This window comes from Periophthalmus magnuspinnatus, chromosome 4 (assembly GCF_009829125.3).
Source record: "Periophthalmus magnuspinnatus isolate fPerMag1 chromosome 4, fPerMag1.2.pri, whole genome shotgun sequence".
Taxonomy (NCBI): Eukaryota; Metazoa; Chordata; class Actinopteri; order Gobiiformes; family Gobiidae; genus Periophthalmus; species Periophthalmus magnuspinnatus.
This window is the reverse complement of record NC_047129.1, coordinates 33,102,197-33,128,504: the sequence shown is the minus strand read 5'-3', so window position 1 is coordinate 33,128,504 and position 26,308 is coordinate 33,102,197. Positions and strand designations below refer to the sequence as shown.

Here is a 26,308-nt window from a genome sequence, read left to right as displayed (position 1 = left end):
AATCTCAACAAAGTATTGAGATCATTTTTTGTTATTGACCAAATACTTATTTTCCACCAGATATATACCAGACATCTCAGTCCAGAAAAGTGCAGTACTAAGAACAGCAAAGATACTGCGCAGAACCCTCAACCTCCCCGGCCTCTTGTAGTGGACCCGAGTGTGGAAAAGGGATGAGTCCACCGGCGGAGGGTGAGGATGAGATTTTTTTATATATCGGTCTCCACTCCCTCCGTGACACCAGAGCCAGAACCAAACATGATCGTCCAATCAGATTTGTTTATTTCAGTGACTGGACTCATCTCTGGACGTAGACTGGACTCGTCTCTGGACGTAGACTGGACGTAGACTGGACTCATCTCTGGACGTAGACTGGACGTAGACTGGACTCGTCTCTGGACGTAGACTGGACTCATTCCTGGACAGGGGCAGGGCAGACTGGGGTAAAATTAGAAACTGTGAGCTCCACATAAACAACTGTCCACTGCTCCAGGAAAAGTAAGTTTAGACTTTGGCAACAAACACCGTCCAGACTTAGACCGGACTTTGACCCCCACCCCAACCCCAACCCCCCACCAACCCCCAACCCTACCAACCCCATCCCACCCCACCTCAATCCAACTCCACACCAACCCCATCCACATCCCCACATCAACCCCACACCAACCTCACCCACAACCGCTCTTTGTCTTTCTACCTTTATTTAACTAAAGTACCACCTAATGTGTTTCAATCTCCTCCTCTGTTAGTTTAGTCTGATGACATGTCAGCTGACCAGAGAGCGGAAGAACAAAGGTATCCTGACTCCATCACGCATTCAAAACTCACTGTGAAAATATAATGCGGACTTATAAATAGACACACAAAGAGGTGTAGTTGTGTATTGCATAAATGTTGGCAGAGGAGGGTAGAATAGACAAAAACAGTACTCAAGTAAGAGTAATGTTACTTCAAAGTACAAAGTAGTGGTCCAAGCAATAGCTCAAGTCAGAGTAACTTAAAGAGTAACTGTCTAAACGTAACATCTGATTTATATTTTGAAGTTAATGTGAAGGACAAGATATGAAATAAGTCACAGAATGTGGTATTTTCAAACAGACACAAAAATGAGACAAACTAAATCATATCTGAAGGAGCAAGAAACACAAAAGTTCAAATCATTTCATTTTGTTACATTGCTACAAAGCTCAAGTCACTTTAGACTGACTCACAGAGGGAAGAGGAACCACAACTTTTACTCAAGTAAGAGTACTGTTACTTCAATACAAATATTACTCAAGTAGGAGTAAAGGCAGGACTTTTACTCCTACTTGAGTAACATTTTTACTGAAGTAACAATACTGCATTGCTGGCAGTAAGTCACACCTGTTCCCAGCCCACGTTGGAACTGGGCTGCCTTTTGTCACTGGTTCTGTTCATTGTTTTTGTGGACAGAACTTCTAGGCACAGTCAGGGGACCACAGGATCTCAACTCTGCTGTTTGAAGATGTTTGCAGGTGATATTTGCAGGTGATGTTTGCAGGTGACGTTTGTGGGTGATGTTTGCAGGTGACGTTAATAATTGATGTTTGTAGATGATGTTTGTAGATGATGTTTGTAGATGATGTTTGTAGATGATGTTTGTAGATGATGTTTCCAGGTGACATTTGCAGGCGATGTTTGTAGGTGACGTTTGCAGGTGACGTTTGCAGGTGATGTTTGCAGGTGATGTTTGGAGGTGACGTTTGCAGGTGATGTTTGCAGGTGATGTTTGGAGGTGATGATTGTAGGTGATGTTTGCAGGTACCGTTTGCAGGTGATGTTTGGAGGTGATGATTGTAGGTGATGTTTGCAGATGACATTTGCAAGTGACGTTTGTAGGTGATGTTTGCAGATATTTTTTGCAGGTGATGTTTGCAGATATTTTTTGCAGGTGATATTTGCAGGTGATGTTTACAGATGTTGTTGTCCTGATGGCTCCAGGACCTCCTTTTCCTCCCCTCACCGACGGTCCTTATTTAGTCCTGGTTTAGATTTCTGGTCCTATGGTCCTACCCTTGCCCATCTTTCCCCCGCAGGGTCGCTGGGCGCTCCCTCAGAGAGTCACACGGGGGGAGCTTGGAGTTGAGCCACTGCTCCTTCACATGGAGAGGAACTGAGGTGGCTCGGGCATCTGGACGCCTTTGGGGAAAATGGACGAACAGATGGATGGGGTAAAGATTTGCTGCTAGAAACGCACTCTGACACTGAACTGTTTGCTCTGTTTGTTTAATGTTAGTGCGATGACATAAGAGCAACGTTACTTCAAAATAATATTACTCAAGTAGAAGTACAAAGTAGTGGTCCAAGAAATAGCTGAAATCAGAGTAACTTAAAGAGTATCAGTCTGAACGCAACATCTGATTTATATTATGGAGTTAACGTGAAGGACAAAACATGTTAGTCACAAAATCTGGTCATTTCAAACAAAAATTACTAAACTAACCAAACTAAACCATATCTGAGGGAGCTACAAGAAGCACAAATGTTCAAATTATTTCATATTTTTACATAATGCTCAAGTCACTTTAAACGTACTCACAGTAGTAGAAGTACAAAGTAGTGGCCCAAGGAGTGGCGTAAAAGATGGAGTAAAAGTACACTGCTAGAAAAGTCCTCTGCGAAGTTTGAACACGCCCTCTCATTCTCATTCAGTTTTCTGTGTTTTTACTACTTTGTACATGTTATATACACACTGAAGACATCAAATATATGAAGTCTGATAGAACTGGAATTATGGAATTATGTAGTAAAGAGGATTGGAATATATCTTACTCCAAAATGTAGAAAGTGGCAAAAATAAAGACAAAAACCTGGAATGAGAGGGTGTGTCCTGGTAGTGTCAGTACTGTATGGTTTCCACGCGTACGGTTTTCACGGTAAAGGCAGTTCTCGGGTTTCCGTGTGGTCTCTAGGAACACGGCGTCCCTCCTGCGAATATATGTGAACATCTATACATCTGTCCCGCCTTACGTAATGTTCAGGGGTCAACAGGCGGGTGGGATTTCTGCGCTTCAGGGACATGTCACCGTCACTGGAGCGCCACGATCCCATTACACCTCCGGGGAAACGCTGCTCCCGATTGTTCCTGGTGACAAAAAAAAACAAGCTCATGACAGGGATCTGAGGGTGGAGGAGGATGGAGGGAGGATATCGGGACATTAAAGAGCATACTGATGGAGTCTCGTGGGTTTAATTCTCTTTTAAACGTGCTTTTGGTCAAGTATTTCTCTTTTTGTAAGTTAAAATAATGTCCCTCCATGCATTGATTGTGTCCAAAGTTTTGTCTATGACGCAACAATATGGGCAATATGGCAACGGAGCGTTTTTAAGACTCGGAGAAGACGAGATAAGGTGGGGGGGGGGGGCCTTTTTACTCCCTCACACCTGGGATACTGTCCTGAAGAAGTCGGACTGCAGGTGGTGCTGAAAGAGGAGGAGGTGTGGAAAGGGAGGTGGTGAAGTGAGGTCGATAGTGAGGGAGGAGAGAGGTGGAGAAAGAGGGAGAGGTGGAGAGGGTATAGAGAGATGGAAAGGGAGGGTGGGGAGAGGTGAAGAAGAGGGAGAAGAGAGATGAAACGGGAGGAGGAGGCGGTTGGAGGAGACGTAGAGGGAGGTGGAGAGAAGTGGAGTGAAGAGGGGGTGTATCGGGGTCCAGCGCTGGATCTTACCGGTGCTGGCTCTTCCTCTGCTCCTCTTCCTCTGGTTCTCCCTCTCTCCTCCTCTTCTCCTGCTCCCCTGCTGCTCCTCTCATCCTCCTCCTCTCCTCCTCCTCTGCTACTCCTCTCCCCCTCCCCTCCTCTGCTACTCTTCTCCTCCTTCTCCTCGTCCTTCTGTGGTCCTCCACCTTGTCTCCTCCTCCTCTGCCACTCCTTTCCTCCTCCTTCTCCCCTCCTCCTCTACTACTCCTCTCCTCCTCCATCACCTCTCCTCTGCTACCCTTTTCCTCCTTCTCCTTCCATTTCTTTGCTGCACCTCCTCCTCCTCTGCTCCTCTCATCCTCCTCTGCCCTCCCACTCCTCTCCTCTCCTCCTTCTTCTTCTCTCCTCCTCTGCTACTCTTCTCCTCCTCCTTATCTGCTCCTCTTCCGCTCTTCTTCTCTTCCTCTGCTCCTCAACTCCAAACCTTCAACACTTTGGCTTAAAATAAACCTTCACAACTCCTCCTTTTCAGAGCCACAGCCTTTCTCAGCCCCATTTCCACCGCAGCAGCAGAACCACCCGCCTCCTCAGCCTCTCCTCTCCTCTTCTTTCTTCACCTGTCATTTCTGTGTCACGGTTCAACATCAGTTCTGTGAATTGTTTTTCCATCTTGGTTAAAAATGGGGCACAGGTCGTTTGACCCGTGTCCTTGTGCTGACACTGCCCCGTTTCCTCCTGTGAAGTTTATTTATAGCAGTTTGAGCCGTTCTTCAGTCCTGTTGTTTTCAGGGCCAAAGGTCAAACCTCAGCTGCACCGTTTCACCTGAAACATGAGACTCATTAAGACCTATTTACAGTCGATGGGAGAAAGTTCACACCCTAGAGTTTTAAATACTCTGGGACAGCTCAGGGTGACATGCCAAAACGTGGGTTATATGTGTTTTTATCATGAGTTATTGTCATTTCTGCCTCCTGTGTTGTTCCCTGTGTGCTTTTCCCCTCCCTCACCTGCCTCAACCTGGAGCTGGGCGGAGTTCCTGGCTCCTCCCGCGTGCACCTGCATCCCATCAGCGCAATCAACACCACCTGCCATGGATAAGAAGAGCCAGGACCAGACACTCGGGGCCAGATCGTCCGCGTGTCAAACGTGACTATTCCTGCTCGTCTTTCGTACTCTCTTGTTGCCTTTTTGATGCTGACTGGATTTTTACTTCACTCGGATTCCTGCTCCCTGGACCGTCCCAGCTCCTCTGGCTCTGCTCCTGACCCCGTGTTCCTGCTCCGGTTTTGTCCGTCTTGTCTCCACCACCTTGTCTCGTCCTGCACCCCGGCTAACACCCCGCCTCCCGCTCTGGTTCCCGCTCTGGTTCCCGCTCCCTGCCTCCGTCGCCCCCGGCTCCGTCCCTGTTCATGTCTACCGCTCCGGTACTGGTTACTCCCTGTTCCTGTCCCCGCTCTCCTTGACTTATTCCCGGACTCTGGCTCGCACCTCGCCACCTCGCCCCTCGCCGGTCTCACCCGTACTTGTCTGACATTTCACAAACTGTAAATAAACACTGTAAACTTGCCCCGAGTTCTGCACTTTTTGGTCCCACCTGCACCAGCGTTACGACAGTTATACACGTCTTTATAATGTTTTTAAGGAAATGTATGCACACGACTCTTTTCCCACTGCCTTAACCTGCAGATCCAGGACACACACACACGTTTTCTCCTTCTCTGGCGCTGATTCATGAGCGGCTGCAGGTGCGTTCAGATCTAAGAAAGTCCTTTTAGCTTTAAACCAACTGGATTTCAGGCTTGGAACTGGCAACACAAATGAGAGACTCAATTCATCCATAGGCCTCTTCACAAATAACGTTCTCACTTTACTTGTTTACGCTGCTGCTGCTGTCTGGGATTTGACTGGACTCTGGATCAAAGCTCTCGACCTTCTGCTGCGGCTCTTCTGTCCTGTAAGATTCTTAAGGGCACAAGTTGTACAAAAATTACCTTTTTGTCCCCTCATCAAAAACATACGCTGAGTTGTGTTTGGTTTAATTCGCGCATCAATCAAAACTCGTCTTCTCTGAGCCTCAAAAATGAAAAAAAAAAAGCTTCGTTCGAATTTTGCCCGGATTGTTGCGTCATAGATAAAACTCCAGACTGTGCAGGACTCATTCTGTGGTCAAACGCACAGCTCTGTTAGCATAGCATTCACGTTTTCCTAGGTGATTCTTTCTGCTGAAGTTGGCGTCGTGTGGTTATCGAAATAAAACCCAAAACGCAAAAATCAAAGCTCAAACTGTCAGAAAAATGAAGTCACAGAAGGACAGAAGAACGACAACGTAGCAACAAAGGGAAACGTGAGGCTAAAGTGCGTCAGGAGACAAGGAGCAGGTGAAACACATGAGGCTGGACGTTAAGAGACAGGAAGTCAAACTCTACAGACAGGAAGTCAAACTCTACAGACAGGAAGTCAAACTCTACAGACAGGAAGTCAAACTCTACAGACAGGAAGTCAAGTTCAAAAAAACACAAGCACCAGGGACGCAGGTCAAATCCAAACGCATGGGCATGAACTGTAGACCTAAGACAAACTAAAACACAAAAAAACAGGGAAACAAAACATGATCCAGGACAGTCGGTGTAGTTTATAAAGTGTGTTTTACAAAAAGCAGGAATCGTTTCAAGTTTAACTACCCCACCAAACCAAGTCCTGACGACAAAAACACGAAAACTTGTCTTACGCACAACATCACATGAATGCAATCTGTTTTTTTGGGGGTTTTTTTTGCACAATGGTTATTTCTAAAACTGGTCCAGCTTCGGGGTCACGCACTTTTATATAACGCCCTGTTTACCATCCGTCGATCTAAACGTCAAAAGCCCCCTCTCCTCTAATCTCCTCCCTGTCTCCTCCGACTGGAACCTGCTTGATCCAGTTAGCTTTCCGCACTGCAGGCTGCTTCGACGAGGCTGGATTTGTGTCACCGTCCTGGGGGAGGCGTGACGGGAGCAGAGTGTGGTGGTGGGGGGGGGGTCTCGGAGGTCAGACTGCTGTGTCACACGACTGGATACTCCACATAGCTCCCAGTTTAGCTCCTGTGCCCCACCTGACCGCCCCGTGCCCCCGCCCCTCGCACTCTCTCCGGGCTAGAGCTGAGTCAGAGAACAGTCCAGAGGAAGAGGACCTGAGAAATGCAGAAGTGATTCTCCGCAGTGACATCACGCTGGGTTCTGCGTGTATGTCTACGGTGCAATGTTCAGCGGTTACTGTGGTGACAAAATGCACACATTAGCACTGCCAGATAAGTTTCAAGATAGTTTGAAATCAATTTAAACAACACATTTTCAGGAGCCTGGGATTCGTGTGTGTTTAGATCAGACGTGTCAGACTCAGGCCCACGGGCCAAATTTGGCTCTCAGTCTAATTATATTTGACCCGCGATATCATATCAAATATTAGAGCTGCCCACCAACCGCCGCGCCAATGTAGTGCATGCACTACGGATCCCAGAATGCTTTGCAAATATGTTGGCACCGGCCCCCACCACTTCTCATCTGCGGGCGGCGGGTCAAACACATTTTCCACATCAGCAAAATGGTTTCTCTCAAAAAAGAAAGAAGAAGAAAAAAATATGGCTGCATAACTGAATATGTGACATTTTAAGACAGTTGTACCTTTTAATTTTCTTTGTTGTGGGCCACATATCATGACGTGGAGGGCCATATTTGGCTCGTGGGCCTTGAGTTTGACACATGTGCTTTAGGAAATATCCAAAAGGTAAATTCATTCATGTTGAACCTGATCATTTCTATCAGTGACTCGGCCCAAGATCTCACTTTTTAACACATTTTACACATTTTACCTCCGTCTGCGTTAAATATTTAATCTCTAGAATGTGGCAACGTCTGAAACACAATCATTCGATAATTGCGCCAACTCAAATTTCAATTTTGACTCGATTGCGACATATTTTGTATTTCTACTGATACTTGTAGTACTTTGTGACGTCACCTGTAGCGACCAAAGAGCCAATCAGGAGCGAGGCTGTTGAAGGTAATGCCCCTCATCCACCTGCGCTTTTAGTTTAGCGGGAAGCGTCAATCAAACCTGTTGCTAACGCTAACGGGAACAACCTCGGGGAAAGAAGGCGCCTGACTCTGATTGGTCAGTTTTTAAAGTTCAAATCTTTATTTTAGAGACAAAATAGCGAAATAAAAACCCCAGGATCATGTAGAGGGTGAATACGAACATTTAAGACCAAAACGACGAGTCTGACAGCAGCAGGTACAGAGAGAGAAGCGATGGTTTTTCAATAGAAAGTGAACTGGAGCCAGAGTCGTTGGAGCTGGGAGTGTGTCCATGATCACTTCCTGTTTGGAACGTGGCGGCGGCTAGCAGCGCTAATATCAATATCTGCCAAACTCAGTATTTTTAACTCCTCAAGTGACTTACAGCGATTACTCACTCACTAAACACTCGGGGGTAAAGTGCTTCTGTAGCCACAGCTGCCCTGGGACAGACTGACAGGGCCGAGCCTGTTCGGGTGGATAAACCTTTAAGCAGCAGTTCATTTGAGCAGTGGGAACAGGAACAGACTCTTTTAACCTCCTGAGACCCGAGCTCCTGCAGGACTTTGTCTGCAAAAACTATTAAGAGCTTGAACACAGACATTTTGTGTAAAAAACTAAACAATTGAGAAACAATTGAGCCTCTAGGAACAATGTGTCTCATTTGTGCTGCTGACAGGAGCAGGAAGAAAAAATATAAATAAATAAATAAATAAATAATAATAATAATAATGACAATAATAATAATATATAAATTAAAATACAATAAAAAATAATAATAAAAACAAATTTAAAAAAAAATTACAAAAATGTAATAAAAAAATAAAAAATAATAAAAACAAAAAACCTATAAAAAATCAAATAAAATTTTAAATAAAATAAAAAAATAATAATAAATAAAATAAAAAAAAATAAAAAAAATATAAATAAATAAAAATAAAAAAACAAATAAATTAAAAAACAAAACAAAAATAAATAAAAATAAATAAATATTCTAAACTCTTAGAAATATTCAAACTTGAACATGTTCTTGTTGTTCTTCTAAAAATTTGCACTGTGGCCTAAACAACCCAAAATGTGTTGTCCACAGATGAGGACGCCAGGTCTCGGGAGGTTAACGTCTTTTTAAAATAAAGAAATAGACTATCCATGGGTCTCTGTTGCCATAGCTATTAATAAATTATATCTTTAAATGGTGACAGGTCTTTAAATGTCACCTATAACAGGAAGTTGAAACGCATTAATATGTTTTCACCTGAAGCTTGTGTCTATTTTTGGGATTGATCCAAACCGAAGCAAAACAAACAGCCATGACTCCAGCCGATACCACTAATATGAGATTGACAGATATAACTCTGCGGGCGCAGTTTAATCATTATTATTACTTCCATGTGTTCTGTGGTTGACTCAGCGTTTCAGGTCACAAACATCTGATCAAACATGAGTCAGACGCAGAGAGAAACGACTAATAAAAGAACAGTGTCATTAAAGTATTAAAGTTCACAGGTGACACTGAGGACCCGGGTTTCAGCAACAAGAAGTTTAGGCCAAGACTGAGCCGTAAAACCACAGCACCCTCTGGAGGCTGCGCGGTGCCACGACAATCCTCAACATTCAACACCATTAACAAGATGACAGCGCCCTCTGCTGCCAAGTCAGTGAACATCAACAACAGTCTGAACATTTAAGACCAAAATAAGATAAGATCTGCCTTTATTAGTCCCACAGTGGGGAAAATTACAGTGTTGATAATACAAGATAATACATAATAGCTTAAAATAATTTAAAAATAGACTTCAAATATAAACTAAAAATAGACTCTAACAAAAAAAAGTCTATTATGTACAATAAGACTATTATGTGGAAGAAAATGGATGGAATAATAATAATAATAATAATAAAATAATAATAATGATAATAATAATAATAATAATATAATGATAATAATAATGATAATAACAAAAATAATGATAATTATAATAATAAAAATAATAATAATAATAAAAATAATGATGATAATAATAATAATGATAATAATAATAATGTTAATAATAATAATGTTAATAATAATAATAATATACAGTCTATGTGATCAACAAAAGTGCAATAAATCAAAAGACCAGGATAGTTGTCGAACCGCATACACTCAAACACAGTGACACACCCATCTTCATTTTCAGGTTCAGTTACGTCAGAGGCAGAAGGAGGCGGCTCCACTGCAAACTCACCTTTGTCTTTCTCTTTCATTTAGTCTGAAGCACACACAGTTTTACCTCTGAGGATCGACTCTTGAGTTTGAAAAGATGAGCAAAAACACGTGAGTAGAATGCTGCAATATTATTATTATTATCATTATTATTAATGTTAGTATTATTATTATTATTATTAAGTCCATATAAAACATTAAAAACAGGAGCAGGTTTGTAGATAAAAGTTCATTGCCAGAATATTACATTTCGATCATGTTTCCAAAGTCTCCAGTTTTGCTTTTCCTTGGAGTGTTTTCCATTTTTGTGAATCAAAACAGTTAAAAGCCTTTTTCCCATCACAGTTTTGGTGCAGTTCGTCTTTAGACTTATGGAGTCATGTGATCTGGGGTTAAACGCCAGATCACATCATAAAAAAACTTGATTTTTCACATTTTTAATACAGTAAAAATCTGGGGCCGTGCCTTTAATTCCAGTCTTTATTCAGCGTGTGCAGTCGACAAGAACTGACTCAAGAAAACCTGATGTTTGTCTCCACAGCCCAAAAACACTCGGATCAACAACCATCATTACACCAACTTTCAGCTTTGGCACATCTGCACCTCCACCTGCACCTCCACCTGCAGCTTCATTTACTCTCAACCCTCTTGAGCCCCTGAGCTTATCACAGCTCTTAAGAGACACCCACACTCCAGTGAAGGACGGGTCAAATGCAAAGAAGCAAGACGGTGAGTGCATTTGACCAGGATTTATTATTGTTGTACTTTTACTTTTGGTTTGGTGGGAATAGTAAATGTACCAAATACTATTCATAGTTTTAAAGGTGCACTATGTAACTTTTATTCAGTTATTGCTTTGTTCATAAAAGCTCTGTATAAATTTGATGCATTATTATTCATATCTATCTCCATGGAGACAAGGTGGCACCATAAAGTCAAGTTATTAATCAGATCTGTGGAAAGGTGACCCGTCTCACTCTAAGAATTCATGTTTTACAAGTTATTTTTTAGAAATAAAATAAATGCTGTTGTTTAATGCCATATCAGGGAGCACTCAAGGCATCTTCATCTCTGTGGAGTGAAACAGGTGGTGGACCCTCCAGAAGAAAAGTTACACACTAAAGTAAATGAATAAACCCATCTTACCCATCTTACTCTTATCTTCATGTTCAGTTGCGTCAGAGGCAGAAGGCGGCGGCTCCACTGGCTCTAAAACAGGGTAAGACACGCCCACTTTTGTCTTTCTCTTTCATTTAGTCTGAAACACACAGAGTTTTACCTCTGAGACTCAGTTTGAAAAGATGAGCAAACAACTTTGAGTAGAATGCTGCAATATTATTATTATTATTATTATTATTATTATTATTATTATTAATTTTATTATTATTGTTATTATTATTAATTTTTATTATCATTGTTATTATTATTATTAATTTTATTGTTATTATTATTTTTATTATTATTGTTATTATTATTATTATTATTATTATTATTATTAAGTCCATATTAAACATTAAAAACAGGAGCAGGTTTGTAGTTATTAAAGTTATTAAATTGCTATCGTGTTTCCAAAGTCTCCAGTTTTGCTTTTCCTTGGAGTGTTTTCCATTTCTGTGAATCAAAACAGTTAAAAGCCTTTTTCCCGTCACAGTTTTGGTGCAGCTCGTCTTTAGACTTATGGAGTCATGTGATCTGGGGTTAAACGTTCCAGTGTCAACACACACACCCACATAAACACACACACTTAAATGAATTGAACTCATTGCAGGGATGTGGGTTATGAAAAAAAACCTAGATTTTTCACATTTTTAATACAGTAAAAATCTGGGGCCGTGCCTTTAATTCCAGTCTTTATTCAGCGTGTGCAGTCGACAAGAACTGACTCAAGAAAACCTGATGTTTGTCTCCACAGCCCAAAAACACTCGGATCAACAACCATCATTACACCAACTTTCAGCTTTGGCACATCTGCACCTCCACCTGCACCTCCACCTGCAGCTTCATTTACTCTCCACCCTCCTGAGCCCCTGAGCTTCTCACAGCTCTTAAGAGACACCCACACTCCAGTGAAGGACGGGTCAAATGCAAAGAAGCAAGACGGTGAGTGCATTTGACCAGGATTTATTATTGTTGTACTTTTGTACTTTTGGGGATAGTAAATTTCAGTAAGTATTTCATAGTTTAATAGTTAGGTGAAAGGTGCACTATGTAACTTTTCTAGTGAAGGGCTTGACACCTACTGGTCTCCATGGAGATATTAATGCCCAGTCTGGATTGTTCCACAGTACGACAGTAAACCATGACCAGGTCAGATCTGCCACAGGGGGGCGCCACTGGCTAAACCGGTCATTGTGTCCTCAGGAAGGACACTTGACCTACACGGCCGAGTGTGAACGTGGTGTGTGAGTGTGGGTTGGTCAGATTGGCAGCCTCATTTCCGTCAGTCTGCCCCGGGGCGAGTGTGGCGTGACGCATCAGTGTTTTTACAGGTTTAAATTCTCTGTACCGCTCTTTCCCTCAGGGGGGAGCACTGCCTGGAGGACAGTGGACTGGACCCACACGTGAGTTTCACTTATTCTCATGTGATTCAGAGACAAGATTTAATCCTGAATGTTTTGATGTAAAGATTCACTATGTCACTTTATGGTGTTGGGTCTGCCGTCTCCATGGAAACTCAAAACAAACAAAAACCTCCATAAACGCAGCAGAGACACATTTAACACGACGCAGAGCTCTGACCTCACACTGTCAAGTATTAGTCACTCCAGAATGATAAATGTGTAGATTAATGTGACTGTATATGTTAAAACACTCAATAAGTTCTCCATGGAGACAAGAAGGTCCCATACTGCATCTTTAAAGATTTGATTCACTTAAAGGAATAGAAACTCCATTTTCTGTAGAAAGAGTTAATTTTTATCCTCAAACCTCTGTTGTTTTTCCTTGTGTTGTGTTTGGTCTGCAGAGAGAGGAGCGCCCTGGTGCAAAGGCTGTCCTCTTACGCCCCCTGCTGTCGGGACGTGGGACGGGCGCGTGTCCTCCTTCTGGGACCAGTGGGCTCGGGCAAGTCCAGCTTCATCAGCTCAGTGGACTCTGTGTTTGAGGGAAGAGTCACCAACAGAGCCATGGTGGGACAGGGCCAGAGCAGCTTTACACAGAAGGTACATGGGACAGGGGCGGGGACAGGGGCGGAGCAGCTTTACACAGAAGGTACATGGGACAGGGGCGGGGACAGGGGCGGGGCTGGGACAGGGGCGGGGCGGGGACAGGGGCGGGGCTGGGACAGGGGCGGGGCTGGGACGGGGCGGAGCAGCTTTACACAGAAGGTACAAGGAGCTGGGACAGGGGAGATAGTGTCAAACTATTGAAAACCAAAACAAAGTTATCATCAGTGTGTGTCGTGTGTGTGTGTGTTCAGTGTTGTGTGTCTCATGTGTCATGTGTGTGTTCAGTTGCAGTGCTTCCCTCTGAGTCCCTCTAAAAGGACCTGTGCTCTGTCTTGTGTGTTCAGTGTTGTGTGTCTCATATGGTTGTGTGTCTCATGTGTCTCATGTGTGATGTGTGTGTTCAGTGTTGTGTGTCTCATGTGGTTGTGTGTTCAGTTGCAGTGCTTCCCTCTCAGTCCCTCTAAAAGGACCTGTGCTCTGTCTTGTGTGTTCTGTGTTGTGTCTTGTGTGTGTCTCATGTGTCTCATGTGTGATGTGTGTGTTCAGTGTTGTGTGTCTCATATGGTTGTGTGTCTCATGTGGTTGTGTGTCTCATGTGGTTGTGTGTTCAGTTGCAGTCCTTCCCTCTCTGTCCCTCTAAAAGGACCTGTGCTCTGGAGCTGTGGGACTCCATGGGCTTTGGAGACTGCAGTGGACCCAATCTGCAGCAGCTGCTCAGTGTGGTCAAAGGACACGCCCCCGAAGGATACGAGGTAAACCAGATGCCCTACCGCTAATGTAGAGTGTGGCCTTTGTGTGCTTTGTGGATTTGGAGAAGCCATTTGACCGTGTCCCCCGTGGTGTCCTGTGGGGGGCGCTGTGGGGTTTCTCCGGGCTGGTCCCTGTATGACCGGAGCAGGAGCTGTGTCCTGTTCAGTGCATGTTGGACCAGGACCAGGACACAAATGCTTTGTGACTGTAGGTTGTTGTAGTTTAAATCCCTCGTCGTGTCGTGTTCAGTTCCGGGCGGAGCAGGCGCTGAGCTCAGACACAGAGGGCTACATAAAGCGTCCGGGCCTGAGGGAGCAGATGCACTGTGTGGCTTTTGTCCTGGACGCCTCCAAAGTCCTCACCAGCTCCTACTCCAAAGGCACCGGCGTCTTCCTCCGGCAGCTGCGGCGCCACGTCTCCGACCTGGGTGAGACGTTACATTTAACACAGACACTTACTGCTTCACGACTGACGGATTTGGGATGTTTTTTTTCCAGGAGTTCACCAAGTCGTCCTCCTCACTCATGTAGATCAAATCTGCAACAAAACTCAGAAAGACACTTCAGAGGTTTACACGAGCTCCGTTATTCGACAAATGGTAATGTGCCGTAAGTTTAATTTTAATCAAAACACAAATGTGACAAAAGTCTTATATTTGATTCTGGAGACGTCTCGGTGTCGCGTTTGTACAGTTGTGTTTTTATTGCTGAAAATACCTCGAAAAACATTCCCTCTTAAAGTGAGCAGAGTCACGTCTCCACAAACCTGACCTGTAACTAGAGGCATCACCTGCTTCATGAAGATCATCCAAGAACCAGGAAATGCAGTGTTAGCATGCTAGTTGCTTTTAGCTTTACAGAGACAAACTTATCGGTGCGAATAGAACACGATTTTTCAAGTTCATAAGACAGTAAAACTCAGGTACGACCATTAATGCCACACTGTGGAAATTACAGGCAACGCAAAAAACATCTCCATAAAGAAAAGGCAGAAAAGTCACAGATTTTATCTTTAAAGGGCCGATGTCACACTGTGTTTTCTCTGTTCTGATGTTGTTTCCTCGTCACACACAGACCTGGAGTTGTGTTTTTTTGTTTCATTCACACGTTTAACACACAAACCTGCAGATTTAGGCTGAGTTCTTCTCTCAAACTGAAAACACTCTGTTCCACCATGTGATGTCATCGTGTGGTGAAACAGGAAGTGCTCCGCTGTGTTTTTAAACTCCACACACCTTCACTAGAATCATTTGGATCATTTCAGACCTGGAATTGCCGCTTATCTCGACTGAACTAAAGGTAAAAGGAGGAGTTAACATGAAAACTCCCACTTGATGACATCACAAGGTGCAACAGAGCATTTTGAGCTTTGGAGATGTGACAGACTAATAATAAAATGTTACTCAAACATGTGTGAATGAAACAAAACACAGCTCCAGGTCTGTTTGTGATGAGGAAACATCATTAGATCATAGATGAGAGAATAGTGTAATATTGTCCCTTTAATGACGTGGCGTCCGGTTCTCTACAGAATCTTAAACATGACCCTGTGTGTTTGCAGATGTACAAGGCGGCAGAGCTGGTGGGCATGTCCCCGTCCTCCGTGGTGCCAGTGAGGAACTACTGGTGTGAGCTAGAGCTGGACCTGAGCTCAGACATACTGCTGCTGCGAGCACTGGAGCTACTGCTGCAGTACACAGACCTGTACTACAGGGAGCAGCAGAGAGCCACCTCCAAACACGACCTCTGAGCTGCAGTACACAGACCTGTACTACAGGGAGCAGCAGAGAGCCACCTCCAAACACGACCTCTGACCCTGGAGCAGAGATAAACATGTGTCTTATGTGACTCTGGTCTGAATAAAAAGCATCAGCTTCAGATGTATGACTGAAAAACTGTTTCTTCCTCGTGTCTTTTCTCGTGGGTTAAACTGTCTCTTGTGTCTTTGTGTCTCTTGTCTCTTGTGTCTTTGTGTCTCTTGTGTCTCTTGTCTCTTGTGTCTCTTGTCTCCTGTGTCTTTGTGCTTCGTCTTTACAGTCTCACTTTGTTCTTAGTCACTTAATTCGTGTATCTGTGGTCACGTGTGTTTGAGTATTGTTCATAAAAGCAGCGCTCTTCTTCTTCTGAGTAAAACAGGTGTTTTATTTTGTAGACCGGATGTGACGTCACACTGTTGGCCGCTGACGCACTGAAGTTAGTTTAAATAAATAAATAAATAAATATGCCACGCAGAGGCTACATATTCGATCTGGTCAAGAATATTTTTTCCCAGTTATGAAGAGATACTTCTGTCCAAAACACAGTGTGTCTGAAACATGCCCCGCCCTCAAACACGATAACACCACGTGACGCGCTCATAAGTTTCACTTTGTCTGAAGCATCTGTTTCGTTTAAGGTGAATGTGACTCTGAAGAAGAGGAGCAGCGCGGAGCAGGTGAGACTCACGATGCGGATCATGGACAAAGACACTGATAAGACTAAAGTTTAAAGTTTAAAGTGTGACGTGGATAAACGCGTCTGACTCTGCGCTTTTTCTATAAATATGAAGGAAAAATAAAAGGAAACGTTTGGGTCCGAGTCTCCGACGGAGTTTAAGGGTCAGTTAAATAAAATAAATGATGCGTCGCTACGAGAATAAAGTCATAGCATTTTGACTTTAAACACGTCATTTTACGAGAATAAAGTCGTGTTTTTATATGAGTATAATAATAATAATAATAATAATACATTTTATTTATAGGCCTTTCTGGACACTCAAGGTCACCGTACATACAATATATTCATATACAGACAGTTAAAACCAACATTTATGAACATACAGTTAAAAACATTCAGATAAAAACATTCAGATAAAAAATATTGAAAAAGGACAGGGCAGGTGTGGATTATAAAGAATCTGAACACGTGGGTTTTGAGTTTGGATCTGAAGTGTGAGTGTGTCAGTGTTGGGGGAGGTCAGGGGGGAGGTCAGGGGGGAGAGAGTTCCAGAGCTGAGGGGAGCAGAGCGGCTGAAGGCCCTGCTCCCCACGGTGATGAGCCGGGCTGAGGGAACAGAGAGATGGAGAGAGGAAGAGGAGCGGAGAGAGAGAGCGGGTGTGGCAATATGGAGGAGGTCTGAGAGGTGTGGAGGTGCAGGGTTATGGAGGAGGTCTGAGAGGTGTGGAGGTGCAGGGTTATGGAGGAGGTCTGAGAGGTGTGGAGGTGCAGGGTTATGGAGGAGGTCTGAGAGGTGTGGAGGTGCAGGGTTATGGAGGAGGTCTGAGAGGTGTGGAGGTGCAGGGTTATGGAGGAGGTCTGAGAGGTGTGGAGGTGCAGGGTTATGGATGGCTCTGAATGTGTGGAGCAGGAGTTTATATTGGATGTGGTGTGAGATGGGGAGGTGCTGTAGGATGTGAGATGGGGAGGTGCTGGAGGATCTGAGATGGGGAGGTGCTGGAGGATGTGAGATGGGGAGGTGCTGTAGGATGTGAGATGGGGAGGTGCTGGAGGATGTGAGATGGGGAGGTGCTGGAGGATGTGAGATGGGGAGGTGCTGTAGGATGTGAGATGGGGAGGTGCTGGAGGATGTGAGATGGGGAGGTGCTGTAGGGTGTGAGATGGGGAGGTGCTGGAGGATGTGAGATGGGGAGGTGCTGGAGGATGTGAGATGCAGTAATCCAGGGGATAAGTGACGAGGCTGTGGACTGTGGTGTGAGGGACGGAGACGATTAATGCTGCGTAGGTGAAAAGAGGTGGAGCGGGTGGTGTTATTACTGTGAGGAGTGGAGGAGAGAGCGCTATGGAGGATGACACAGACTCTTAACCTGAGGAGAAGGAGAGATGGAGGAGCCGTCAATGGGTGTGGAGAAATTGTTGATCTTGTTTAGGGTGAATTTGAGTATGAGTATATGAGTATATGAGTATGAGTATATGAGTATGAGTATATGAGTATATGAGTATGAGTATATGAGTATGAGTATATGAGTATGAGTATATGAGTATATGAGTATGAGTGTATGAGTATATGAGTATATGAGTATATGAGTATGAGTATATGAGTATGAGTATATGAGTATGAGTATATGAGTATGAGTATATGAGTATATGAGTATGAGTATATGAGTATGAGTATATGAGTATGAGTATATGAGTATGAGTATATGAGTATGAGTATATGAGTATATGAGTATGAGTATATGAGTATGAGTATATGAGTATATGAGTATGAGTATATGAGTATGAGTATATGAGTATGAGTATATGAGTATATGAGTATGAGTATATGAGTATGAGTATATGAGTATATGAGTATGAGTATATGAGTATATGAGTATGAGTATATGAGTATATGAGTATGAGTATATGAGTATATGAGTATGAGTATATGAGTATGAGTATATGAGTATATGAGTATGAGTATATGAGTATGAGTATATGAGTATGAGTATATGAGTATATGAGTATGAGTGTATGAGTATATGAGTATATGAGTATATGAGTATGAGTATATGAGTATGAGTATATGAGTATGAGTATATGAGTATATGAGTATGAGTATATGAGTATGAGTATATGAGTATGAGTATATGAGTATGAGTATATGAGTATGAGTATATGAGTATATGAGTATGAGTATATGAGTATGAGTATATGAGTATATGAGTATGAGTATATGAGTATGAGTATATGAGTATGAGTATATGAGTATATGAGTATGAGTATATGAGTATGAGTATATGAGTATATGAGTATGAGTATATGAGTATATGAGTATGAGTATATGAGTATATGAGTATGAGTATATGAGTATATGAGTATGAGTATATGAGTATGAGTATATGAGTATATGAGTATGAGTATATGAGTATGAGTATATGAGTATGAGTATATGAGTATATGAGTATGAGTATATGAGTATGAGTGTATGAGTATATGAGTATATGAGTATATGAGTATGAGTATATGAGTATGAGTATATGAGTATGAGTATATGAGTATGAGTATATGAGTATATGAGTATGAGTATATGAGTATGAGTATATGAGTATGAGTATATGAGTATGAGTATATGAGTATGAGTATATGAGTATGAGTATATGAGTATATGAGTATGAGTATATGAGTATGAGTATATGAGTATATGAGTATGAGTATATGAGTATATGAGTATATGAGTATGAGTATATGAGTATGAGTATATGAGTATGAGTATATGAGTATATGAGTATGAGTATATGAGTATGAGTATATGAGTATATGAGTATGAGTATATGAGTATGAGTATATGAGTATGAGTATATGAGTATGAGTATATGAGTATATGAGTATATGAGTATGAGTATATGAGTATATGAGTATGAGTATATGAGTATATGAGTATGAGTATATGAGTATGAGTATATGAGTATGAGTATATGAGTATATGAGTATGAGTATATGAGTATGAGTATATGAGTATATGAGTATGAGTATATGAGTATGAGTATATGAGTATGAGTATATGAGTATGAGTATATGAGTATGAGTATATGAGAGAGTATAGTCTGATGTGCGTGAGTGACCAGTGCGTTATGGAGAATTTGGAGCATTTTGTTCAGATATTTCTTCCAAATCCGTTTGGTTCCTCCGACTAAACAAACTCAAATACTTGCAGTGTCCCTTCAAAGTAAAGTACTTATACTGATGATGTGGTGATGATGGGATAAAAGACACAGTATTTCATTGTGTGTAAACCCCAGGTGAAAATATATACTCATATACTCATATACTCATATAAAAACACGACTTTATTCTTGTAGCGCCGCATCATTTATTTTATTTAACTGACCCTTAAACTCCTTCGTACAAATCTGTGGTAAAAACAAGTTTAATGAACAAAAGTTTAATGTAACATGAGTCAATATAAAGACCAGGACTGAACCAGGACTAAACCAGGACTAGACTAGGACTAAAACAGGACTGAACCAGGACTGAACCAGGACTAGACTAGGACTAAAACAGGACTGAACCAGGACTGAACCAGGACTGAACCAGGACTAAACCAGGACTAGACCAGGACTAAACCAGGACTGAACCAGGACTAAACCAGGACTAGACCAGGACTAAAACAGGACTAGACCAGGACTAAAACAGGACTGAACCAGGACTGAACCAGGACTAGACCAGGACTGAACCAGGACTAGACCAGGACTGAACCAGGACTAGACCAGGACTGAACCAGGACTGAACCAGGACTGAACCAGGACTAAACCAGGACTAAGCCAGGACTAAACCAGGTCTAAAACAGGACTGAACCAGGACTGAACCAGGACTAGACCAGGGCTAAACCTGGACTAAATCAGAACCAAACCAAGTCTACACTGGGTCTAAACTTGCTTGTCTCCACAGCAACATGTCGTTTACATTTGGTGCAGGAAGTTCCAATTGTGTTTCGATCCCCTCCACCACCTCCTCCACCTCCTCCACCTCCACCACCTCCACGAGCCTGTTCAACCTGGGCATGTCCGACAGCTCAACAGAGAAAGAAACCAAAGAAACCAAGAAGACGCAGGAATTCAAACGTAAGCCACAGGACTGTAGTGGAGGCTTTAAAGAGGAGGTATGATGCTCGTCGTTCTGACGCCGTTCCCCCGTCAAAAACACGCCTGAAGAGGTTTTAGAGTCATCCACGTATGTTTGAGTAATCTAGAGATCTCTCCTGGGCTCCATTTAAACCCTCCTTATGGTGAGCTGTAAGATTCTGTACGAGGCTCCGCCCACACGACACAAAACTGTACACTACGACTTCACAAACCTGGTGTGATGTGCAGTAGTTTCATTAGTGTGATGCAGCTGATTGTGTTGTGATGTTGCTCTGAAGGGGGAGGGGCTTAGTACAGAGAGCAAAGGGAAGGAACATTCAGCACGACAAAAATGAAAGTGAAACCTGTTATACATGTTTTAGACAAAAAAACAAAACAACAAAAAAAGAAAACATGGTGACAGTTAATACCCCACAGAAGTAAATACCTCCTCTTTAATACCCCACAGAAGTAAATACCTCCTCTTTAATGCCCCACAGAAGTAAATACCTCCTCTTTAATACCCCACAGAAGTAAATACCTCCTCTTTAATACCCCACAGAAGTAAATACCTCCTCTTTAATACCCCACAGAAGTAAATACCTCCTCTTTAATACCCCACAGAAGTAAATACCTCCTCTTTAATACCCCACAGAAGTAAATACCTCCTCTTTAATACCCCACAGAAGTAAATACCTCCTCTTTAATACCCCACAGAAGTAAATACCTCCTCTTTAAGGAATGCTGGGGTTAAATTAGGAATGCTCCGGGCTCCACTGGGAATATTTGGATTAGGCTCAACTAACTTCTAATAAGTAGGTGTTGGTAAAAATACAGTTTTAGCGTGTTCATTACCGCGGGTCAGGGCAGGGGGCGCCGTAGCCAAAGCAGATAGTTAAAGCCAAAGTATCGGTATCGTATCGGTGCATCCCTAATCCCTGATCCAAACGCGTGTCTGTGCAGTTAATACGTTTTGATTCATCCAAACAGACAGAGCTGAGAGGAGACAGGTGCACGGCATTCTGGGTAAGTAGTGGGACAATGCGTTAAATTCTGCGATGGGCTTTGGCTGCCTGCTTGTCTCCATGGAGATGTCGCTGCTTTGCCTGGCATGTTCCACAGTGTAGCATTAAACATATTTTTCCCACGGGAGTAACGCCACGGGGCCAAGTTTACAGGTCAGATCTGTGGAGGGGCACGTTTGCCAGCAGCGAAATTACGTAACTGAACGAGGGCAAGACGGATCATTTTAATGCTTTACTGCGGAACATCTCTTTGAAGACAAGTAGGCGTCAGAAAAGCTACTTAGTGCGTCTTTACGTGATCTTTACCGTTTCTCTTTTTTGTTTCAGAGAACAGTTTTTTATCAAAGCTTCAGACTCCCTGGAGACGAGTGGAGTGGACGGAGGAGTGAGTTCAACCAAATTCATTCACACACGTTCGATTGACACTTTATCATTCGTCTGTCACACCTGCAAAGCTCAAAACGAGACGTTCCACCTTGTGATGTCATCAAGTGGTAGTTTTCAACTGCTCCTTTTACCTCGACGTCGTTCTAAAGATGTTCAGGAAAGCTTCAATTCTGTCCTGTCAATGGGACTTTTTTAGTATCGATACCTGCGAAAAATGAGTATCTAGTTTCGATACTAGTTTTGGTATCGATTAGTATCCGTTTTTCGATACTTTTGACGACCGTATTAAGCAGTGAATTCCGTAAATATAAAGATGTTGATGAATAAGGATCCACATGAGTCATTTTTTTAAGGTTGTCCAGTCTTGTTCGTGGGATTCAGTCAGTGTCTTGTCTCGTCTTGTTTGGTTTGTTAATCCCAAAAAAAACATTGGTTCTCTATAAAGACAAAAGTTAAAAGATATAATTACCTTGTACTTTTGGCGGAAAGTAGTCAAAATCTGATACTAATCGATAATAAAACTAGTATTGAAACTAGATAATCATACAACTGTAGGATTTTAGCAGTAGGAGGTGGGACAGAAGACAAGAGCATGGGTTTGGTCCACAACTTTTATTTATTTTTTGTCATCATTTATCCTCCAGCAGCAGAACTTGGTGTGTTTGTTTCAGCCGCTTTTTATCCCGTCCCACTAACTGCATTAAACTACTGTTAATTAAAATGGATGTATTAAAAATAACACGAGCTCTTTAAAAACTCCAACCTCCATAAAACCAAATAAACCCATAAACCAAACCAAACTTTATACATATTAAACACGTAAACCCTAAAACTAAACACCAAATGTAACGTAAAACCCATAAACCATTTAAAATACACAACCTGCCCCCCCCCTGAACACACTGGTCCTGCCCTGGAACCTTTTTACGGGAGCTCGTTTCCCAGGGGACCTCTTTGACGCCTGGACACAAGGACAGAGGTGGTAAATTAAACATTTTTAAAACACTATTTCACTAAAAACATCACAAATGACACAACACAAACACTTAAAATCATTCTCAAACTCAAACATTCTCAAACATTGCACTAATATCGCACATATACAGTTTAATTAAGTTTGTCCTGTTTCAGTTAAAGTCCCGCTGCGCCTCCAGATCTAAAACTGGGTAAAAGCAGAAAAGTTAAATCAACGTTTTAAAATCCTTTTGTGCGATTGTCTTTGTGTAATTTAAAGTGCAACAAACAGGCTCTTTGTTACAGCACACGTGTGAATAGAACACAAAGTACTACCGTTTAATGTGGAAAATCACAGTATATTGGTTAAAGAAAGAGTTTTTTAATTTTTTTTTTATCGTCATATCAGAAATCAAGTTTGACATTTTAGTATTACGTCAACAGAACTACTTTGTCGACATGTTTTCTTCATCACGTTCCACCTCACACATTCACAATCGCATCCATAAATACACAAAACTATGAAACAAAACTGTGAGAGGGGGGCGGGGTCTGGAACAGGAGCAGTGTGATTGGTCTAACAGGTGTCCACACTTCAGACTCCGCCCCTGCAGCCAGGTGTGGTCAGAAAAACTGGGAAAATTAGTAGATTTAGTGTTTAGTTCCACTTTAACCTAAGCTTGTCTGTGTTTGGTCTGCAGAGAGAGGAGCGCCCTGGTGCAAAGGCTGTCCTCTTACGCCCCCTGCTGTCCGGACGTGGGACGGGCGCGTGTCCTCCTTCTGGGACCAGTGGGCTCGGGCAAGTCCAGCTTCATCAGCTCAGTGGACTCTGTGTTTGAGGGAAGAGTCACCAACAGAGCCATGGTGGGACAGGGCCAGAGCAGCTTTACACAGAAGGTACATGGGACAGGGGCGGGGACAGGGGCGGAGCTGGGACAGGGGCGGAGCAGCTTTACACAGAAGGTACATGGGACAGGGGCGGGGACAGGGGCGGGGCTGGGACCAAAACAAAGTTATCATCAGTGTGTGTCTCGTGTGTGTGTGTGTTCAGTGTTGTGTCTTGTGTGTGTCTCATGTGTCTCATGTGTGATGTGTGTGTTCAGTGTTGTGTGTCTCATATGGTTGTGTGTCTCATGTGGTTGTGTGTCTCATGTGTCTCATATGGTTGTGTGTTCAGTTGCAGTGCTTCCCTCTCTGTCCCTCTAAAAGGACCTGTGCTCTGGAGCTGTGGGACTCCATGGGCTTTGGAGACTGCAGTGGACCCAATCTGCAGCAGCTGCTCAGTGTGGTCAAAGGACACGCCCCCGAAGGATACGAGGTAAACCAGATGCCCTACCGCTAATGTAGAGCGTGGCCTTTGTGTGCTTTGTGGATTTGGAGAAGCCATTTGACCGTGTCCCCCGTGGTGTCCTGTGGGGGGCGCTGTGGGGTTTCTCCGGGCTGGTCCCTGTATGACCGGAGCAGGAGCTGTGTCCTGTTCAGTGCATGTTGGACCAGGACCAGGACACAAATGCTTTGTGACTGTAGGTTGTTGTAGTTTAAATCCCTCGTCGTGTCGTGTTCAGTTCCGGGCGGAGCAGGCGCTGAGCTCAGACACAGAGGGCTACATAAAGCGTCCGGGCCTGAGGGAGCAGATGCACTGTGTGGCTTTTGTCCTGGACGCCTCCAAAGTCCTCACCAGCTCCTACTCCAAAGGCACCGGCGTCTTCCTCCGGCAGCTGCGGCGCCACGTCTCCGACCTGGGTGAGACGTTACATTTAACACAGACACTTACTGCTTCACGACTGACGGATTTGGGATGTTTTTTTTCCAGGAGTTCACCAAGTCGTCCTCCTCACTCATGTAGATCAAATCTGCAACAAAACTCAGAAAGACACTTCAGAGGTTTACACGAGCTCCGTTATTCGACAAATGGTAATGTGCCGTAAGTTTAATTTTAATCAAAACACAAATGTGACAAAAGTCTTATATTTGATTCTGGAGACGTCTCGGTGTCGCGTTTGTACAGTTGTGTTTTTATTGCTGAAAATACCTCGAAAAACATTCCCTCTTAAAGTGAGCAGAGTCACGTCTCCACAAACCTGACCTGTAACTAGAGGCATCACCTGCTTCATGAAGATCATCCAAGAACCAGGAAATGCAGTGTTAGCATGCTAGTTGCTTTTAGCTTTACAGAGACAAACTTATCGGTGCGAATAGAACACGATTTTTCAAGTTCATAAGACAGTAAAACTCAGGTACGACCATTAATGCCACACTGTGGAAATTACAGGCAACGCAAAAAACATCTCCATAAAGAAAAGGCAGAAAAGTCACAGATTTTATCTTTAAAGGGCCGATGTCACACTGTGTTTTCTCTGTTCTGATGTTGTTTCCTCGTCACACACAGACCTGGAGTTGTGTTTTTTTGTTTCATTCACACGTTTAACACACAAACCTGCAGATTTAGGCTGAGTTCTTCTCTCAAACTGAAAACACTCTGTTCCACCATGTGATGTCATCGTGTGGTGAAACAGGAAGTGCTCCGCTGTGTTTTTAAACTCCACACACCTTCACTAGAATCATTTGGATCATTTCAGACCTGGAATTGCCGCTTATCTCGACTGAACTAAAGGTAAAAGGAGGAGTTAACATGAAAACTCCCACTTGATGACATCACAAGGTGCAACAGAGCATTTTGAGCTTTGGAGATGTGACAGACTAATAATAAAATGTTACTCAAACATGTGTGAATGAAACAAAACACAGCTCCAGGTCTGTTTGTGATGAGGAAACATCATTAGATCATAGATGAGAGAATAGTGTAATATTGTCCCTTTAATGACGTGGCGTCCGGTTCTCTACAGAATCTTAAACATGACCCTGTGTGTTTGCAGATGTACAAGGCGGCAGAGCTGGTGGGCATGTCCCCGTCCTCCGTGGTGCCAGTGAGGAACTACTGGTGTGAGCTAGAGCTGGACCTGAGCTCAGACATACTGCTGCTGCGAGCACTGGAGCTACTGCTGCAGTACACAGACCTGTACTACAGGGAGCAGCAGAGAGCCACCTCCAAACACGACCTCTGAGCTGCAGTACACAGACCTGTACTACAGGGAGCAGCAGAGAGCCACCTCCAAACACGACCTCTGACCCTGGAGCAGAGATAAACATGTGTCTTATGTGACTCTGGTCTGAATAAAAAGCATCAGCTTCAGATGTATGACTGAAAAACTGTTTCTTCCTCGTGTCTTTTCTCGTGGGTTAAACTGTCTCTTGTGTCTTTGTGTCTCTTGTCTCTTGTGTCTTTGTGTCTCTTGTGTCTCTTGTCTCTTGTGTCTCTTGTCTCCTGTGTCTTTGTGCTTCGTCTTTACAGTCTCACTTTGTTCTTAGTCACTTAATTCGTGTATCTGTGGTCACGTGTGTTTGAGTATTGTTCATAAAAGCAGCGCTCTTCTTCTTCTGAGTAAAACAGGTGTTTTATTTTGTAGACCGGATGTGACGTCACACTGTTGGCCGCTGACGCACTGAAGTTAGTTTAAATAAATAAATAAATAAATATGCCACGCAGAGGCTACATATTCGATCTG

General features: G+C 43.1%; 2 protein-coding genes across 6 annotated transcripts; both read left to right on the top strand.

The window, feature by feature from the left end:
* The first annotated feature begins 9,955 nt into the window (after positions 1 to 9,955).
* On the top strand, positions 9,956 to 15,776 carry LOC117370352 (interferon-induced protein 44-like). 4 transcript variants are annotated; one of them, XM_033965750.2, is made up of 10 exons: positions 9,956 to 10,032; positions 10,463 to 10,650; positions 11,095 to 11,140; positions 11,834 to 12,021; positions 12,443 to 12,482; positions 12,887 to 13,082; positions 13,700 to 13,840; positions 14,088 to 14,265; positions 14,336 to 14,436; positions 15,399 to 15,771. In XM_033965750.2, the coding sequence occupies exons 1-10, from the start codon at positions 10,019 to 10,021 to the stop codon at positions 15,585 to 15,587; spliced, it is 1,281 nt and encodes a 426-aa protein (XP_033821641.1). In that variant the 5' UTR covers positions 9,956 to 10,018; the 3' UTR covers positions 15,588 to 15,771. The 4 variants fall into 4 exon arrangements, with proteins under 4 accessions (XP_033821641.1, XP_033821643.1, XP_033821644.1 ...); XM_033965752.2 differs by having other exon boundaries at positions 14,336 to 14,446; positions 15,399 to 15,603; XM_033965753.2 differs by lacking the exons at positions 11,095 to 11,140; positions 11,834 to 12,021 and having other exon boundaries at positions 15,399 to 15,770.
* Positions 15,777 to 16,180: 404 nt separating this feature from the next.
* LOC117370139 (interferon-induced protein 44-like) lies at positions 16,181 to 26,291 on the top strand. Of its 2 annotated transcripts, XM_033965505.2 has the most exons (9): positions 16,181 to 16,271; positions 20,204 to 20,376; positions 21,367 to 21,402; positions 21,729 to 21,786; positions 23,444 to 23,639; positions 23,920 to 24,060; positions 24,308 to 24,485; positions 24,556 to 24,656; positions 25,619 to 26,282. In XM_033965505.2, the coding sequence occupies exons 2-9, from the start codon at positions 20,208 to 20,210 to the stop codon at positions 25,805 to 25,807; spliced, it is 1,068 nt and encodes a 355-aa protein (XP_033821396.1). In that variant the 5' UTR covers positions 16,181 to 16,271; positions 20,204 to 20,207; the 3' UTR covers positions 25,808 to 26,282. The 2 variants fall into 2 exon arrangements, with proteins under 2 accessions (XP_033821396.1, XP_033821397.1); XM_033965506.2 differs by lacking the exon at positions 21,367 to 21,402 and having other exon boundaries at positions 25,619 to 26,291.
* The last annotated feature ends 17 nt before the right edge of the window (positions 26,292 to 26,308 follow it).